The sequence below is a fragment of the Camponotus vicinus genome, unplaced genomic scaffold, assembly GCF_025532165.1.
Source record: "Camponotus vicinus isolate PSW18456_S1 unplaced genomic scaffold, iyCamVici1.0 SCAF_9, whole genome shotgun sequence".
Taxonomy (NCBI): Eukaryota; Metazoa; Arthropoda; class Insecta; order Hymenoptera; family Formicidae; genus Camponotus; species Camponotus vicinus.
In genome coordinates, this window is record NW_028141981.1 from 8,277,501 (window position 1) to 8,297,729 (window position 20,229).

The window sequence follows — 20,229 nt, forward strand, 5'->3', positions numbered from 1 at the left end:
ATTTCCTATATTTCTCTTATAGTTATCTCTTGACAACTTATCTGTTCATCGTCATTAGATGCGTAGCAGTGCTTCGAAAAGGAGGATAAAAATTTGATTTAAATTAATTGACTAATTACGAATAAAAGACTGGAGAATAAAGAAGAGAATTGACGAAAATTTCTATTTTTTAATCTTTCTCAGGAATTTAATTTAATAACAATGTTTTTAATTTCGTTTACGAGAGAATTGCAAAGAAATTCGATAAAACTTTTGTTCTTTATTTTTTAATATTTTTCTTTTGTCTCGAAAAGAAAAAATTCAGATGAAAATTATATTATTTTTTAATTCTATTTGTAAAATTTGGAAAATTTGGAAAGAATTATAGAGGAAATTTTATTTTGCTTTCTCAAGAGAAAAAAGAAAAAAGACAAGAAACTTATTTTCTCATCTTCATCTTTCTCTTTCGTCAATTCTCCAAAAACGCATACTGTTTTCAAATTGCACAAGTTGCGTATTATTTGCATCGTTCGCAATCCTCGTCGTCGTCTAAATGTCAATATTTAACTGTTTCCTATAAAAAAGCAGGTAATGGTAATTAATTTTAATTAGCACCTCTGGGTTTCTCTCTAACTCGCTAATATTAGCTAGATAGAGAACGACGAGTTTTATTATCCCCGGTTGGCGCTAATCAACATGAGTGCAACCGTCCTTTCATTGTCAGTCAGTCAGGCAATCGGCCATGTTCGATTCTTGCACAGGTATATGCAAATTATTCGGATTGTGTCGTAAGTGCTCTCGTATCCTTTACACGCGCCGTTCTAGTTATTTATTTACATAACTTGAGTCTGATTAATGACCTGACGAAATACACTTTCCAAGAGCTTTCGTCATTCACTTATCGTAACAATTACTTCGAGAACTAGAACATAATGAACGCGATAAGAGTTTTTTTTATTTTTGATTTTATAACTTTGCTAAAATCTTTGCGGCATGTTTCAGTAAACCGTGCTTCTCTTTCGAGATATCTCTCCTTAGTGCAAAATGCATGAAAAGTAAATTTAAGATAATTTAGTTTTCAATACATACACGCAAACAGTTTTGACAGTTCGTACGAATTTCAACAATGTTGGTTTTAACTCTACTTAATTGATTCTTTGTTTCTCTTTAGATTTGTAATATTTGTTGTAAAATAGATAGTGACGAACAATTGATTCAATTTAATTATCTTTAATTTGATGTTGAGGATACGCTGCATAAAAACATTCTCTATGTTAATACATCCTATACTTATCCGTGAAATAAAAAACCATCTCGTGAAAATATAAAAGATTATTATTATAAGAGACATATCACACACTAATTTAATACATAAAATCAAGATTAATTTGAAGAAAAAATTTGTGAAAAACTGAATATATGTAGCAATCTGAACTCTAGAAGAATTCAAATTTTACGTGTACGTGTGTATTGTCTTCAGCTCTGATATATTCTGCGGAACTTATGATGAAGACATTGTGCGCGTAAGAAGCGATGGCAAAGAGGAGATCGGCGTTTAATCCACCGAAAATAGATCTGTCGATGGTGCGTTGAACAAGGAAAATAGTAGTTTCAAATATGAAAATATTTGTGTTTTGCAAAACCGCTTTATGCACCATGTTTCAAGATCCCACATCACGAATCTTTGCGCTACGCGTTTCGTGTTTAAAGCGCAGTTGCAAATTGTTATGATTAGTTCTTATATAATCAATTAAAAATCGAGAATTGATTTAACGTAATTAAACATAGGCCTCTAAAGTTAGTATTTTTTGGGGAGCTCTTTTAGAGAGAAAATCAAAGGTTAATATAATAATATGTAGGTGTTTATATAATAGTATATATCTCTTAATAATAATTTAAAAAATTTCAATAAAAAATTACAATTCCTTCTATTTTTTAATAATATATAGTTGTCGATTTTAATATTTTCATAAATTTTTATTTCTTCTTTATCTTATGCAATCATTAATTATTCGAAAATATCAATTAATTTTTTTCTTGTCAAAAATATGTATATATTCTACGTTTTTGAGACAAAAATATGAATAATGAAGTAAAATGATTTAAGAAATATATCCATAAATACATATATAGATAAAAACTAAATTCAAAATCTCATAACAAATTTATTTTTTTAATCTTTCAGATAAACTCGAATTCGTATAGAAGTTAATAATCTTTGAAATATAAATAAAAAGGGAATATTTTCGTGGAAATAAAATAAATGTATCGTGTGAAGCTCCTCTGGTAATCCCCTCTTCAGGTTGAGTGGATGAATACGTATTGAAAATTTTCTTCTAATTTGAATAAATCGCGAGGCGTAATTATGAAGGCGAGAAAAATGGAATTATGGCTGACGATGCTATACACCGGATCCATGATATTCTGTGTCACATCCGTCATATCATTTGTGACCGTTTGGCAGCATTGGACATGGACATTGGGTAGCTGCATCGACATCGATTGCGGCTGCATATTGTACGGCATCAACACGTTCCGCACATTCCTCGGCGGCGACGTCAAGCTCTGCCACTTCGGCTCTTACGGTCTTACACCCATAATCGTGATCGCCATGTGCCTCAGCGGTTTTCACGGATACAGATGTTGCATCCATAAAAATTTGGATAAGCCTAAGCAAATTAGCCGCACACAAACGTACGACGATGACAGGTAATATTTGCGAATCAATTTTTCAGGCTTCTAATTATGTAGGATTAATTGCAAATGTGTGACTGTATAAGAAAGTTTTCAAGTTGTCTTGATGAAAAAATCCAGATAAATAAAAATGTGTTTTTAGATTTAAAACACATATATAGATTTCGAGCACTTATTTCCTTAGAAGCTTTTAACATTCTATATCTTAGATTTCAGAGTAAAATTCTGAAAACTTTTTATTATTATTGTAGCATGTTTTATTTTTATATAATTTTCAATTATAAGAGATCATCTCTTAAATTCTTCTAGAAACAATCTTAACGGACAGGTCGTCATGGTCCACGCGAAAAGAAGATCCGTTTTTAAGCAATGGATGCCTGTCGCTTTCTTTGCAGTGTGTATCTGCTGCCTGTCTCTCATCCACGCGGTCGTGATAACCGATGGCTATTATAAAAGTTGCGAACAATACAAAAGATATCTCATTCAACTTTTGGGTTCGAGAGGTCGCGAAATTCAGGTAAGATGAGCATTTTACCTCAACTAATTTTACATTTAACAATCAATATCTCTCTTCAAAATTAGGATGTGATTTTTCGAGATTAGAAAAATCTCTATATATTTTTTTATTATTGCAGGTGATTCACAATAGGCTACCATGCAGCGCGATTTTCGATTTTATGGATTATCTTCATCCGGATACCAACAACTGGAGACGCGGCAGTGAGATTAATACAGGATTAGCTCTCCAGCTTGCGATATCCACGAGTTGGTTCAATTTCTTCGCTTGGCTCATTGCATGCTTGATAAACTTCATCATGGCGAGAAAAAGGCTGCGTAACTTAGGGGAAAAATTCTGCTGTTATTGCTGAGTGACATTTCTTGGTAAAGTTAATTGCTAATTTATGAAACGCGCGCGCGTTACAATATATTTTTGTAAAATTTAACAGAATTAGAAATTGATTCTTAAAGAAATACATGAACCAGAACATTGCGTGTATGATTGATAATATTGACATTTTATTTATGCAATTTTATACAGAGACAGAGTGCTTTTCAGTAGCTCTTTTCTTATATATCAAAAAATTAAAGACTCACTTCCGCTGCCGTGGAAAATAATAGCATCCCTCTCTCGTATTTGAATATAATTGCCTTCTCTTTATACATTTTTTACAATTTGCATTACTATATTACACATTATGTGTACACATATTGGAACAATATTTTTAATCGCCCTAAGAATAAAAAGTTCGCATTGTTAACTTAACATATAAATCAAACGCGTTCTTTATATATTAACTCTTTTTTTGAAACACGACTTATAATGTTGCTATTATTGTATTATTACAATTAACGAAATATGAAAACGAAAATACTGTGTTACTGTAGGCAGTGACGAAATTAGAGTCTAAACTAGTAAAGTATCCATAAAACTTTTCGAGACATTTATTTCTCTTGCTATGTGTACATGGAGAAATCTATATAAACCAACGATAATAAATAACAGTATATGAAAATTCAAAGAAGGAATGTATCACGTGTGTATCTACATTATATAGCCGTAATAGAGACTTTATACAATCGAATTACATCACCTTAGGATGTTAAAATACTTGGTGTTTCTTAGCACCTAGTTCGTATTATTTTATACACAGTGTACATAGAATGACAGAGTATTTTAAGGCTTGGAATAATAAAACGTCTCTCTCGTTGTTTAGTAAATACATTCAAATCGTTCTTCTCGATTTATCAAATTCATCGAATCGATTCATTATAATATTTAATTCTGTTTGCATAAATCATTTTTGGTTTTATGTGTCTGTGTATATGAACGTGCTAACGGTATGAAGAAATCGCTTTTAATTCCCTATAGATTACACATATCTCTCACCTGGTTATATATAGGAACTAAACTGAAGACAACTTTTCAGATATACACTATTCCTTACATGTATAAATACAATTGACTCTGTTTATTTTATATAATACTAATCAGCTTTTATACTACACAACAGCAAAGACTGCAAGAGCTTGAACGCTACTTAATGAAGGAAGGCACCTAATCATACGAGCTAACATATCTACAAATTATGTTACATTTTTTTATATCTGTATATATATGCATGCATGCATGCATAAAAACACGCGTAGATTACAAACATTTCTTTTTTTATAATATTGTCATATCTTTTTACACTGAACTAGATTGTAGATCCTCGATTATAAAAGGCGCAATATATTAGCAGAAAATTTAATTCGGATAGATTTTCAAAATTACAAAATCTGATGTGTGTTAAATTCACTCGCTAGGGAATAGTTTAACATATGCAGATTCAATGCGAGAAAAGAAATGAGTATCAATAAGTATTTAATCCTATTAGAATATATCGCGTTACATCAAGTACATCAAGTACTAATGTCACTTCTACTGTTCATACGTTTTATTTAACAGTCTCGATCATGAAGTGCACAAGAATCTTAATATTTGTTTTGAACAATTTCTCGCTATGAATCATCAGTGAATTATCAAATTATAAGCAAAAGCGATGTAGCCATTTTATAAATCTAAATGTTAATCGAGACTCTTAAATAATAAGTCAGTCTTACACGATAAGGCCAATTCTTTAGGCGAACCTGCTCGCTCTCTTATGACAAATATTACAAAAATTACTTCGATGCTATTATCTGCGCCTTTGTAATCGAATTCTGTAAATTATGCATTATGTTAATTTTTATGGAGAATATTCTGTGTGTTGATCTCTTTTTCTTTTTTTCTTTAAGAGACTGTAAATATGCAGTAAAAATTTCTTCTCTTCCTTATCGAGAAATTTGCCCAAAGGCTTTACGAATTGCGTTTACAGGAGATATATATGTATATATAGTTTAGATAATTCTCTTAGAAAAATTATTTTGTAAGAACTATAGTATAGATCGTACTAGTAGAAATCTACAAATTTTAAAGTACAAACGTAGTGAAAAGATTTAGCTGCAAAAATAGATGCACGAGTTCTCTTGCTCTCTCTCTTTCTTTCTCTTTCCTCTTCTTTCTCTATCTACCTATTTTTATCATTTTTGGTATCGAGCTGCCAAGTTTCACAACCTGGTTTCACATTAAAATACATTGGAAAGTACCTCTCGCGCTCTTTCTCCCTTTCTTCTTTTTCACAAAGATCATCATTTTACTTTTTATAACGTAATGTCTTTTTCCTATGGTTATCTGTCCTGTCTGTGTGTAAATCTTCTAAAAATGCAAAAAGCAATTAAAAAGTGATAATATATATGAATTAATACTTTCCCACTTTAGTGTAAATTACCGATTTTATACGACCTACTACACATGTTTATCAACATGGTTATCGTATAAATATATTTGTTCACGTTGTACGCCTTCTGTAAACGTATGCAGCTAATCACGTATGTTGCTATCACATCATATTACAGTTTGTGAAAAAAATATACATCGAGAAATAATATTCATGTTTATACATTTAGAGGCTAACCACGGCCCATCCGCCACTTTTTGCATCAGTGGGGATATTGTTATTATATATTTAACCTTTATACATTTAGATATTTAAACATTTAGCCTTTAAATGTACATTTTTATATTTCTTAATTTAATTTTGTTTAATTGAAAAATTAAATGTTAAAAAAATAGTAACATGTATTTTTCCTGATATAATTACTGTAATATAAGATATAAATATGATAAATAATATGTACATTTTTTGTATTATTATTTATAGTATATAATTGTTTTGTTACTATTTGTCGAGGAATCCAAAAATTTCAAGTTAATAGTATTCAAATTAATTATTGATATTCAATAAAATATTCTAATCTTTTATTTAAAAGACTTATTAATTTAATTACTTTACTCTTTGTTTCATATTTTTTCACAAATGCAACATGTTGAAACGAATGAAGTAAAACAGGTATAATTTTATTCATTTTCTCTTTGATAAATTTTCGTGCATTCGAAAGGCAAATTGTTGTGTAAACGCATTTTCCATATATATATATATATATATATGTATATATAAATACAACCTGCATATAGACTTTTTTCAAGATAAAAATTAGAGATTTTACTACATCGTTTTTTTTTACGAGATTATCGTGTTTTAGCTGTATTTTTGTATTCATAATACACGTAATAAAATATCGATTAATTAAAAAAAACTTTGCAAATATAAGAACGACGTTTATCCGGATAATCTCTCTATGATATCATATCGATCAATTATATCACGCGTTAATTTTTTACCTGTTCCAGCGTTTCTGATAAGCGGCTCTATGCCAACTAGCCGAGACCGTCTCATCTCAGGTGAACGGATTGCTCCGCCTCTTTAACGATCCGAATCGCTTTTCTGACGGTTCGCGGATCACCTCAAAGGGCGCGACCTTCGTTCGTCCTGCTTGCCTTTCTTCGTTCTCGTCGCTCGGAAAATCCTCGAAGCTCATATTGCTGAAACCAGCAGTCGCGGCTGTACTCTTCTTGCCTTTGGGCGTTTTCTTGTGGTGGCTCGCCGACTTGGTCTTGTGAGAAACTTTGTGCGTCGTCTGTAGCACATTGACGATGTCACCGTGATTTTCGTCGATCAGATGATATTTGGACTTGTCCGACTTGGATTTCTCCTTTTTGTTATGCTTGGGCGTGTCATCGTCCACGACGACCAGAGGCTCGGGCGACATGGGTGATATCATGTCGCATGTAATATCCACCTTGGAGACGCTGTTGACCGCGTGCACGGTGATCCTGGCGGTATGCGCGATTGGTTGAATCGTATAGGTGGGTGTGGGCGGTGGCGGTGGTTGTGGCTGTGGCTGAGACGGTGGTGTCGACATCAGATGAATGATGGTATTCTTTGGAGATGGCACGACGCCACTGACGATGGGTAATGCCGATGTAATGGATAATGTAACATTATCCATGTAGTTGGGCGACTGCGATAGCGATAAAGATGTTGGACGCTGCTGTTGCTCGTTGATCTTCAGCGAAGCGAACTCGTCGAACGGGATTGACCCGAAGAGATCCTTGGAAGGTTCCGCTGTAAGTTCACCGGAGTTCACTGTCACCTTCCCGTATTTCGATGTAGAAGCGACCGTGCTACTAGAATGACTAGTGTAATAATTATCTGATATTATGTTATTGTGAGATGATTGCAGCTGAGGAAGGCGATTACCATAATCGATGTAAGAAGAGGAAGAGCCTACCGGACTTAAAATCGTCGGCATCGTCGGCTGAGCTGACGCTGATTCGATGTTCGCGACATAATTGGATTGAACATTGTTAAAAGGATTAGTAATAAATCCACTGGGACTGAACGGCGAGGAGCCAAAGAGATCCTTTTCGGCATTCTCCTGCTCTTCTTCCTCCTCCTCTTCCTCTTCGGCGATGCCGATATGAGGTTTACTCTTGACTGGCGACGTTTGAACGTTCGGTTGACGAGGAAAGGATGACGGTTCCTCGTAATAGATAGTCTTGTTATTCGCGATGCTTTTCGAATAGTTGCAGGACAAAGTGACGGGCCTCGGTGGCGGAAGTGCCGTCGATTTACTCTCTATTACATCCGCAAACACCACTTCTGCCGGTAAGGGTGAACTGGAGATCGGCGTCACTAGATTCGAATTACGAGGTGAATTCCTCGCGCTGTTGCTCGGATCGACATTTTTGGGCTCGCTCTCGCGACTATCGCTACTCTTTCTAGAGCTGCTGGACCGTGGGAACGGTGCCAAAGCGAATACGTCGTTCTCCACTTTCCAGATGCCGTTTTGAATCAGCGATTTGGACTTGTCGTCGTTGTTGTCATCAGACGAACTGTCACCGTTGTTAAAGAGCAACGGTTTAGATCCGTATTGGTGTCGCACGAAGGGATCTCCATGGGACTGTTCCGGTTTAGATTCAGGATCTAATTCATCGTCCAGCAGCAGCGGTTTCTCGCCGTATTGATGGCCGACGATCGGATCTGCGTCGATGGTCGGCAGCTGTTGCGCCTGTTGCTGCCGATAATGGTGTTGTCTCCTTGGCCTCTTCATCCTATAATCATCCTCGTGCGTCGCTACGGATTCGCATTCCGCGTGATACGCAGAACTGCCGCATGTGCGCACGCTCTCGGAGATGGTCTCGTCGTGCTTGCCGCGTTTATTGCCGTCACCGTCATCGTTCTCGTCGCCATCCTCATCATTTCCCTCCTCCTCGTCGTTCATCGCACGTAGATCGCTGGCCGAGCCGATCGAATCATCCGACTCGTAATCCACGTTCGCCGCGTTACTATTGTCCGCGTTCGCATTGTGTTGAGCTGCAACTCTTCTCTTGCTGCGGCTCAACACGTTCTTCACCCGTCGTCTCCCTCTCGTCTTCCTCGCTCGTTCCTTGGTGCCTCTCTTCCCATCGCTGTCACTAGACACCTCGTCGGCATTAAACGCTAGCTTCTCATACTTGGAACGATCCTCTGCTGGTGCGCGAACAAACGGCGGCGAGACCGGACTGGATTCCGTGATCAACGATGCCTCATCATCCACGCCGCCGCCATGTTCGAGCCCGGAATTATTCCATTGTGTTAGAGGAGGTCTCGTCGATTTTCCTGCAAAACAGAACATTGCAGAACGATTATCGTCCAATTGCGTAAACTGAATTCTTTATATCAATAATGTTCTCTTTATAGGACTTAAGACTAAATCAGCATGAATCTCTTATTACCAAAGCACATATCGTACTTACCTATATTATCTTTTATTTTGTCATATCTCATCAAAAGAAAACTAATTTGCGCGACAATAGTTATGTTAATTGATTAACGAAGAATTCTCGAAAATTCTCCTATAAATTACGTAAAATATTCTAGATATGATCTATAATAATATAAAATTTGTCGTATAAATTTATGATACATAAATATATGAAATCTACAATATAAATTGCAAATTCATAAAAAGATTGTCAACAGAATATTTTGTATGAAATATCACATAAGATATTTTATATACTTCGCTTTTGTTAACTAATAATATTGTAATATTAATGCAGAAAAATATAAACTATTTTTGCATTATAATCAATATAAAAAATTATGTTCATAATAATATTATTATTTCTTTAGTTTACTTTAGTTATATATATATATATATATATATATATATATATATATATATATATATATATAACGTATATCATAATATGTAAAATAATTTTTAAAAAATGTAACACTGTACAAATTTTGCTTTTGATAATGATAATTAAAGTATTAAATATTTTAGTTTCATAAATATTTATAGATATAATACTGCCGTAAGGTGTAATATATATTATTGTTCTACAAAAGACCCAGAAGAAACAGGAAATGTCTGATTAGGTCTGCTGCAGGTCTATGTGCTCTCCGAAATACAATGTACAATGATATTTTACAGTCTTACTCTATGTAATGAGCTTCCGGAAAAAGATAATGTTAGATCTTCTCGACATGAAGAAGGTGATACACAATATTCTTTTCTTTAATTTAAGCTAGTGAATTAGTACCGCCACCAATAGGTCTGGAACAGTCCTAATCAGATTCAGGGGGTTGAGGATAAGTGTGCCGAAAAACGCAGTAATGCTCTGAATAAATAGCAACAATAAGCTTATTCGAAACTATCGCGAAAATATATCTTTCGTCAAATTATACCTAAATCATTTGCGAAGGAAACAAAGTATTGCTGCGTTTTACTGTAGCATTTAGAAGAAACAAATACTCCGTATGCTAATTTACATTTTTATTGCTGCAACATTATTTGTCTTAATACAGCCGAGAAAGGTATACTGTCCGAGATAGATTTGTCAGCCCCCTATAGTGCTCTCAAGATTCGCTCAAAATTATTTTTCTCTCATTTTCATATAAGTATCGCTACAGAGGCCACAAGGAGAAAAGCATGCTTATACGTTCGACGGTGATGGATAGATAACAAGTTTCTTTTTTACGATACGCCGTAACTTAACTCATCGTATAATTCAGAAGAACTCCGAGATGGCACACGTGTGTTTTATTATTATTATTATTATTAATATTATTGTTATTATTATTATTATTAGAGACACTATGGGAGGCAAACAAAGCAGGACTAGATATAAAAAAAAATCATTTTCACAAACATAAACGGTTCAAAACGAAACCTAGTATGTCTATATGCCTCCCAAACTCATTAGGTTGTTCCAGACATTGGACAGATAAGTATAATTTTTTGTGATTTTTTTATCTCTCACAGAGAAACAAGCACATTTATCGTTAATTTTCATTGTCTCCGTCTTTTGTCACATACCCTGAACAATTTATGATACTTACACACTTACAGGAAGAAGAAATAATATTATGGCGGTTCTGTGGTAATACTACTAGTGCTAGTAAAGAAAAGATATCCTGACTTTAATTCATTTTACATATTGCACAAAATCAAATCTATGATATATAATATAAAAAAACAAATAAATTTTTAATCTGTATCTTTATCTATCTAAAAATCTAAATTATTATTTCGCTTTCTATATGGAAATTCCATTAAAAGAAATAACAATTATATAACAAGTATGTACAATAGTCAATAATACCTATAATATTCTTTACATTGTAAGATATGTTTTTGATATAAATAATTAACGCATTCATCACAAGTATTTGAGACAAATATGCGAAAGAAACACACACAATACAGAAATCGTGTGATTTTTACATTTTTAAGATAAAATGATGTAATTTTTAGCGATTTTCAATTACATTTATGAATAGAGAAGATTTTAAGAAGTTAAATTGCATCATTTTATCTTAAGCTTTGTGATGTGAGCCAAAGAAATATAAACAGAAAAGTTAGTTGTATCAAAGAGAGAAACCCACAAATTAGTGAGCGTTGTGTAAAAGCAATATAAGTGAGATGCTACGAGGAGAGACGAACAAAAATAGAGAGAAAGGAAGAAAAAAAACAATTACAATGCAAGAAGTGAGGATGAGGAGAAGAAGAACGTGAAATAAAAAAAATAATTGCTAAATATTATTTGCCAGTCACTGTAGTATTACCATCGCGCGTCAACAAATACAATCTTGCGAGCTTATACAGTAACCCTTATGCACACATGTCTGTGTGTATACATTCACGTGTGTTTACGCATTGCGCAGAGAATTTGTGGGAAGGAAAGGTCTGCGTATCCCTTATTTCCACTCTTAAAAATAAATCATTGACGTGCTCTCTTACATGCGATTCTTATATTATTACATTAATCGCATTGTGTAATCCTGTTGGAAATACTTGAAACCTATTCTTCCCACTTTTTTATGCTATATAATACAATCATTATAACACACATTATATACGTTTGCACGTATGTGTGCATATATGCACTTGAGTAGGACAAAATAGTGTACCGAAACTTTGTGTATATCACATAATATATAACATAATTTTTCAATTTATATATATTTGTTCATTTGTATTTATATGTGTGTAATATTTATATGTAATTTTGTTCCTTTTTTTTATCGATATATTAACTATTTTGTATGAAAACACTAAAAATAAAAGCTAATTCTGCACCTTGTGCGCTACATATATCGTAGGAACATCTATTATAAAGTTGAAGACAAAATTTCTTGTTGCATATGCCTTGTCATAATTTCAACAATATTTAATATAATTGTTATAACATAATAATCAATATATATTTCAAGTCTAATATTCGATGTATTAGCCTTATGTTATAACTTCCTATTTGAGGTAAGTGGAAGTTAATATATGCAATTTACTAGCAAAATGTGTTCTATCCATCTCTTTCGCGTAATTGAGCGTAACTGAGCATCATAATCATTTTTTCGCAGCTATACTAAGAAATAAAGTTTTAATTATATCTTTATCGAGAGAAAAATTGTTATCAAGTTTTTTTGCATCAGTCATTAACATGTTTATGTAAAAAAAATATTCCATATTTATGAACATAATCTTAAACATATTTTAATAAACAAAGCTAATTTAGATTAATAAATGTAATATACATATAATTAAGAATTACAAATTTACATGAGCACACAAACATCTCTTGTAAATAATATTATGAGAGAGCATATATAAATAAAAAGATAATGTCCCCCAAATCTATTTTGTGTCAAAATTGTTCGTAGATTACATTTCTCTCCACTGTCTGCTCTATTATATTTAATAGATATGATTTATACATATATATATGTTCAAATTAACAAGCATAATATATTTTTGAAAATTGTCAATTAAACAAAAAGTGTTGTTTACTTTTATTTTTTATATAAATAGCAACATTGTAACTTGTCTTATATCTTTGGTAAATTTGATAAATGATAGTATAGAGAATCTCACAATCTATTTAGGTAAACATTTAAAAAGGAATTTCTTTCTTTAAATTTAACAAAACAATACGATGATATGACCAACATTATTAACTGTATATGATTATGTATTGTATCACAAATCAAATTTTGCATAATAATTAATTAAATTGGGAGAGAAAACATCATTATATTTTACATATTATGTTGAAACATTATATTCTTCTTGTCACGTTACTCAATTATATATCTATATAAAAATTGAGATTTTCTTTTATATACATGAAAATGCACATAAGCACAACATGCTGATAATATTATCGCTTCAGCACTTTTGTTTATCTACATCTATTGTCCACAAATATTGTATGTAAATACATTGTTATTTGTACACAATCCTATTCGATGGTTATTGCAGCAAAATTATGCAAATTAAAAGAAGAAAGAAAAAGAAATACATGATAAAGATTATTAAAAAAGATTTAGAGGGAAACCACTTTTCCCAATTTTAAAAAACATTTTTCATATTTCTATTATCAGCCCACATCTTTATATATATATTATTACGTTTCAAGAGTGTATGTTTCTTTTGTGCTGAATCTTATAATCTTTATAAGAGTCTCCTAATTCTATAAGAGAATATCTTAGAATCATAGAATCTTAACAATAATTTTGTCAATTACATGAAATTAAACTAAAAAAGCAAATGTTTTACAATGTAAAGTAACAATAAAGTAATAATCAAGTTTAAGCTTGTTTTTATATGAAAAATGTGATGTTCTATAAATTCATATTTGTATAACATCTAATTTTTCTAAGAAAATGTTCATATTTATTCTCTTATATATAAAACTAGGGGTAAAATTTGGTATTTTTTTTTTTTAAAGACGGTCTCAGTTGTATACCAAGATTACTTCTGGCATTTTATTCTTTATAAAGCAATTCAATATTATGAGCTAAATTAAATATACTCAATAATTAATTACATGATTAATTGAATACAATATTTATATCATTGAATACAATATTTATATCAGTCTATAAAGCTCCATATATTTATCAATATGTAAAAAACGAATATATACTATATTCGATTTATATAAAAAACTATATATATTCAACAATATGTACAAAAAGTAAAGTAATAATAAGTAAATTTCATCTCTTATCCTTTTTGAAACGAGCAGTTTCTTTTCAAAACTTATCCTTCGATAAGCTAAATTCTCACTGGCGAAGTTCTTTGGTATACATTGCCGAGACTCATCAAAAACGACGAAAGACAATGGTTATAACTACAGCTTCAAATCTCATATAGCAATTTGGCAAAAGTAAGAAATCAAGTATTAAAACAGCGAGTGGCTTTTAAATCAAGATATATAGATTAATAGATTAATATAGGAGCAATGGAAGAAAGATGGTGAGGACAATATAAGGATTTTATGCATTACCTCCAGCAATAGCAGCAGTCTTTGATCCAATTTTACTCTTCTTTCCTGCTTAAAGAAAAAATTAAAACGTCAACAAACATGCATTTTAGGATTATAATTCAATTCCATATTTATATTAATTTTGTACCTATTAACACTAGAGTCTTAATAAAACTTACTTGGCAAACTAAAGGGTGCAGATTCAAAAGGATCCTCTGGTAATTCTGTATATGTCATAACGAGGCTTTCACGACTTTTTACTCCACTGATACTGGTATTGCTCCCTCTTCTTATTTTATCAAATTCAGCACCGAAAATATGATCTTCTGTTAACTGATTAAAAGGCTGTACATCTTCAAACGGATTCCACGCGGCCACATCCGCGCTCAATGATCGTCCTTCCGATCCCATTAGGCTCGAAAGTTCGCCCTGATAAAGGTGCAAGCAAGTTTTTAAGTATTAACTGCTTCAAATTTTTAGTCTTTTCGAATTTATTTGGAGGTATGTATGTAAGAGTATATCATTAATGATAGTGCAGTGCATAAAAAATAATATAAAATTATAAACGTATAAAAATTAAATTTTAAATATATGCACAAATAAAACTAAATATTTTTTGTGTTATATTTTATACTATATATTTTATACCTCATATTTATGCAATAATTTTATCCAAAAAATTTTTTGATATGTTTAATACTCTAGATCACTGCTCCATATCTACAAGAAAAACTTTTTTTTTTCTCTTGTTACATTTTTTGCATAAAATAAAATATAATTTTAGATTATAATAAATAGAGAGAAATCAATATACAAAATAAAACATGATCCAAGCAGAAGTTACTCTTAACAAAAATAAAAATAAAATTGTGCGCTTCGTCTACTTACAACACGTACATGCGAGGCACTAGTTGCTATACAAGGCCTTATATCACTCGGAAGTTCGGGAGGTGTAGTCGCGTCATCGGAGCGCGGCTTAACCGAAGCCTCGTATGGCGCTAAGAATTGAGTGGTTTCAGTCGCAAACGCTCTGTGAACATCGAAATGGCCACTGTAATATAAATAAAAATATTTTGACAAAACAAAAAAAGAAAAAGAAAAATTCTGCAACCATAATTCAAAATTCTTTAAATTCTTCCAATGTTAATTTAAAGAAATTTAAATTTATAATAATTAAATTTCATAATTATTACAAATCTTTATAAAAGCTGCGAATGATATAAAAAATAAAAAAATATATATTAGGATAGCAAAGAAATATGCTTACTTACTTATTAAAAGCACTTGTATCACTGACATTCCTTCTGTGCCGCGAAGACGACAATGTCGGACTATCGGGAGGTGATATGCTCGAGCTTATGTTTTGACTTAAGCTTTCCGTTTTATTAACCGGTTTTGGTAAAGCTGGCGGTGTCACCTGCGTCGGTGGGATTGTTTTATTAGGCCCCGTTGAAATAGACAATTTCGACGGTAATGAAGTTACCGGCGGATATTTAGATGATGATGGATAGCTAGGATTCGATAGTTTTGGAAGGATTTTGCCAGGTTTAGGAGCGACGGGAGGTGGGATTTTGGTAGGTGGCGGCATTGCCGTCGTGTCATCTTTGAACGGATCCGGATATCCTGTAAAGATAACAATGTATGAACGAAATTATTTAGTCATCTTTATTTTTTACTCTCTGTATATACTCTGTATAACTTAGACCCATATATTGTAAGTTTAAATTACCTGACGATGGAAATAGAGCCTCCAGATTTTTCTCATTGACATTTGTCTTAGTATCGTGTTGTCGTGAATCAAAATAGAATGCATTCTTATCTTGAACAGTAACAGGTGACTGTTGAGTTAAAGGAGAATGACTGATCATCGGACTCTGAGATGGCTGTCCTTGCGATGGCTGACCGAAGGGAACATTCTGATTGGGAGTGCAGACATGTGGCGATACCTGATACAAGACAGAATAATATATTAGAAATTGCATTTATTGCAAATATACTTGTAAAAAAATCTTAAACGTTAGTATACATTTCACGCGAAACTTAATCGGGAAATATAAATCAAGAAAAAAAAATGTAATTGAGATAAATTATATTTTTAAAGATCATTTATTAGAACCTTACTTGAACATAAGAGATAGAATTTCCAGGTGTACTTTGCGTCTGATTTCCTTGACCCGATATTTGTCCTACAATTTGACCACTCAAACTGATAGGTCCTGTGCTAACAGCTTGTCCTTTCGGTCTCTGCCTCGGCGTCACAGATGTACCCTCGACCGTCGTCGCTATAGGTGCAGGCTTTGGAGTTTTGACAGATGAAGATCTTTTAATATTCTCAGACTCCATGAGCGGGCACGGTAACGATTCTATCGTTGGTGTTGGGACTTTCTATAGAGAATAAAAACGAGAATAAAATTATTATAAAATCGAATTCAATATAATTTTATCCATAAATATTGCAGCTCACGTACATGCAAATTCTGTACAGGGCACTCTTTACCCTGAATTTGAAAAGCAATTGCAGAAACTTGATAAATGTCAGGACGTAAATCGGGGTCTGGTTCAAGCATGTACCGAATCAAACAATGGAGAGCCTTGCTATATCTGTAATATGAAAATATTTACATATGTAATGTATAAAATATTTACATGCATAATGTGTATATATATACACATACACATGTGTGTATATATATATATTTTTTTCTTAATACACACGTGATTAATTAATGTACTATATTATCATCATTTTGTTTGATTGTTAAAAGGTTAAAAATTAAGAAAACTTTTATGTTAATTAAAAATTTTCCACATACTTGGAATTATCCGGTATGGTGAAATTTCCAGATTGTATAGCAAGTGTGCTTTCGCCAAATGGTAGCGTAAAGAAACAAAGTTTATACAGCAGGCATCCTAAAGCCTGAAAGATTAGAATTTGATATCAAACACTTTAGATTTACATTACGATTAGGCAATATGGTAGATAATGTAAGGTACCCATATGTCCGCTTTCGTAGTGATGGGTTTTCCACAGTACATATCAACCATTTCGGGTGCTCTATAACTTAAAGTGGTATATTTTTTTATCTCCTCTTCAACCACTGCGGCGCCGTGAACACCGGGATTAAGAACTTTTCCCGTTGCGGATCCGAAATCACATAGAACATAATGACCGCTGTCGGCGAGCAGTATATTTTCCACCTATCGCAAGCCAATTAAATACAATTCAGTATATAGTACTGTGATGCGTTATATAACATTCATTAAACAGTTCACCTTGAGATCTCTATGAATTATGGGAGTTTGACAATGATGCAACCGAGATACAGCTTCGCAAACGTCGCAAAAAATTTGTAGAACTTCTGATTCACTGAAACCTGTTTGCAACCTAGAAATAAAAAGATGCTAATGTATGCCATAAATTTTCATAATATTTTAGATTTTATAATGATTGATTGGATCTGTAATATTTTACAACTTTGCATATAGAAACATAACTTTGATATAGATTAGATGTTACATTATATTAAACATTATTACAGAAAGAAATAAAGTGTAATAAAATCATTCTTTTCTAACCTGTTATTCATCATTTGAAGAACTTGAGATTTACAATAAGGCATTAAAAGCAGAAGTTCATGTACTCCTTTGCCAGTATGAGTTATACTACTATCTACATATCCTATGATATTTTTATGACCACTCAAGTTGCTCTAAAAAATAATTATATTTCATTGAAAACTTTTGTACTCTTGATTAAAATATTACATATTTCTATATATAAGGAAAATTTATGTTTTACTAACATTTTATTATATATGCAAGTACTCACGGCAATTTGTATCTCTCTTTTGCATACATTGAGATCAGGTTCATTGTTGACATACATCCGTTTAAGAGCATATCGTCCACCTGAGGCTTTGACCAAAAATACAATTGCAAATCCTCCTGTAAGATAAGAAAATTCCGTTATGTAAAACAAGGATATAGCATACAGAAGAAATGTTTGTTACAATGCAGACTTATTTAATTATGCATAATTTATTTAATCATTAATCATTTACACTCAAACGTGAACCAAAGCATACAAATTGAGATAACAAGTGTATATAAAAACTGACAGCAGGCTCTCATTGTGAAACATGCTGTACATTGTAACTTGATGCAGATACAATTACGACAGACACTAATCAGTAAAGCATGGTAATAAGTGGGTTTTAGTATTCGCACATTATCTCTCAAAATGCAACCACTGATTGGACAATCAATTTCTCTGCACCATGCTCTAATATATACGTAAGGCAAAACTCCATGACATCATCTAATACTCTGCAACAATGCGAATAATATTTGAAAAATCTAGAGCGAATTTCGCAATATTAGCTTGCATTTAGAAATAATCAATTATATTTCTCAGTGGCAAGGCTGAAACTTTCTCTAAGACTATTTATATAGAAATCTCCCGACTCTTTGCGGCGTAAAACGTACTTCGATATAAAATTCCTAGAGAAGAGCTTAATAATGTTTACCGACTGCCCCACACCGCTTATCGATATCGCGGATTCCGCGTGCGATCGAAATATCTCAACGATTTCACACAGGCGGTCCAGAGTGGAAAAAAGCGGGAGCGCGCGGGGCGAGGGGACCGAAATAGAGCGGAGAGTTTCGTTGCGTATCGCGCATTTAAGATCTAAATAATGATCCGGAACGAGCGGAGAAAATGACGCGGATATTAATCAGGCGGTAATCGTGCCGTGTCGTGTCGTGTGTCGTACATCGTATATACCTTCCGCCAAGACCTCCTCGACGGTGACTGTGTGGCTGCCCACGACGAACACCTTGCCCAAATAACTGTTAGGCTCCTTCGACGTGTTGTCGATCTTGGAGAATAGCTTCTTCATGTTTGCGCGCTCCGTCCTCGTCGTCGTCGTCGACTTGACATAAGGCCCTCGCGCTCCGCTCCGCGATCCCCGCGCGATCTCACTGACACCCCCCTCCCCCCAGCCCCCGCGAAACGGTTACGATACGATACGGTACGGCGGCACACGGCGATCTGGCGCGGTGCTCTCTCTCTCTTTCCTCTCCTTCTCTCTCTGTCTGTCTCGCGCGCGACCGAACCTCTCTTCTTCCACCTTCTCCTCCTCCTCCACCTCCTCGTACGGAGAGAGAACTACGCGATCTCGTTGCAAATTGACCTGGTGGCGTGCTCAACTGAAGGAAATCGCCACGATGGCGGTCATGATAACAGCCGTCGACGTATCATACATCACTCCGTCGCTCTGCGGCCGGTCGACATATTCGGCCCGTAAGTCGACTGCGCAACCGCGCCTTCGCAGCGGCGACGTCGGAAACATATGTGCACGACTTCCGGCCGAATGTCAAACTGTCCGTTGATACGCCGGCCACCGTCGCGGCGGCGCCCCGCTGTTCCCGTCTCCACCTTCGATCCTTTGCCGTTCGCGTCGCGCACGAAACGAACATCCCCTCCACCAGCGAATCAACGCTCTCGTCTCTAGCCTTCGTGATCACCCGTATCGAGCTACGATCGAGGCCACGCTTAATTCGACCAATCGAGGCGAGAGAAGTAAGGTTTCCCCTGCCTTTATTAGTCGAGTTCCATCAGTGCGATCTCGAATCGTTCGATTGACCAATCAGAGTAAAGGAATCTGTGCCTCTTTCGTCCCCATTGATCAAACGGAGCAGATTCTACATCATATTATACGCATTTAGCGTGTTTGTTTTGATGCTTCGAATGCTGAATATTTACGATAGTCTATATTTGTATTTTTTGGCTGAAAAATTCCTTGAATTTTGGA

At 33.8% G+C, this 20,229-nt stretch overlaps 2 protein-coding genes across 17 annotated transcripts in view; one reads left to right on the forward strand and one right to left on the reverse strand.

The window, feature by feature from the left end:
* LOC145977349 (uncharacterized) overlaps positions 1 to 4,394 on the forward strand; it is a 5,549-nt gene extending 1,155 nt beyond the window's left edge. For 2 of the 9 annotated variants that reach the window (XM_083109264.1, XM_083109261.1), the window contains exons 2-5: positions 1,460 to 1,563; positions 2,165 to 2,688; positions 2,983 to 3,190; positions 3,309 to 4,394. In XM_083109264.1, the coding sequence (XP_082965390.1) occupies positions 2,345 to 2,688; positions 2,983 to 3,190; positions 3,309 to 3,542 (786 nt within the window). In that variant the 5' untranslated portion in view covers positions 1,460 to 1,563; positions 2,165 to 2,344 and the 3' untranslated portion in view covers positions 3,543 to 4,394. Of the gene's footprint in view, positions 1 to 467; positions 568 to 595; positions 768 to 820; positions 1,035 to 1,459; positions 1,564 to 1,590; positions 1,819 to 2,164; positions 2,689 to 2,982; positions 3,191 to 3,308 lie in introns of those variants that run through there. The other 7 variants (XM_083109268.1, XM_083109266.1, XM_083109262.1 and 4 more) reach the window with 6 other exon arrangements.
* On the reverse strand, positions 3,669 to 19,865 carry Nak (Numb-associated kinase). 8 transcript variants are annotated; one of them, XR_014440484.1, is made up of 15 exons: positions 19,200 to 19,865; positions 18,246 to 18,361; positions 17,993 to 18,126; positions 17,690 to 17,801; positions 17,411 to 17,614; positions 17,230 to 17,333; positions 16,885 to 17,017; positions 16,538 to 16,801; positions 16,146 to 16,362; positions 15,688 to 16,039; positions 15,305 to 15,467; positions 14,596 to 14,845; positions 14,438 to 14,485; positions 6,938 to 9,257; positions 3,669 to 5,911 (listed from the first exon to the last, which is right to left on the reverse strand). XR_014440484.1 is itself a non-coding variant. In XM_083109253.1 (15 exons), exons 3-15 carry the CDS (start codon positions 18,300 to 18,302, stop codon positions 6,994 to 6,996), a joined length of 4,302 nt encoding a protein of 1,433 aa, XP_082965379.1. In that variant the 5' UTR covers positions 18,303 to 18,361; positions 18,644 to 18,742; positions 19,200 to 19,865; the 3' UTR covers positions 3,669 to 6,993. The 8 variants fall into 8 exon arrangements, 7 of the variants coding, with proteins under 7 accessions (XP_082965379.1, XP_082965380.1, XP_082965376.1 ...); XM_083109253.1 differs by adding an exon at positions 18,644 to 18,742 and having other exon boundaries at positions 3,669 to 9,257; XM_083109254.1 differs by lacking the exon at positions 19,200 to 19,865 and adding exons at positions 18,644 to 18,742; positions 18,902 to 19,174 and having other exon boundaries at positions 3,669 to 9,257.
* Between the last annotated feature and the right edge of the window lie 364 nt (positions 19,866 to 20,229).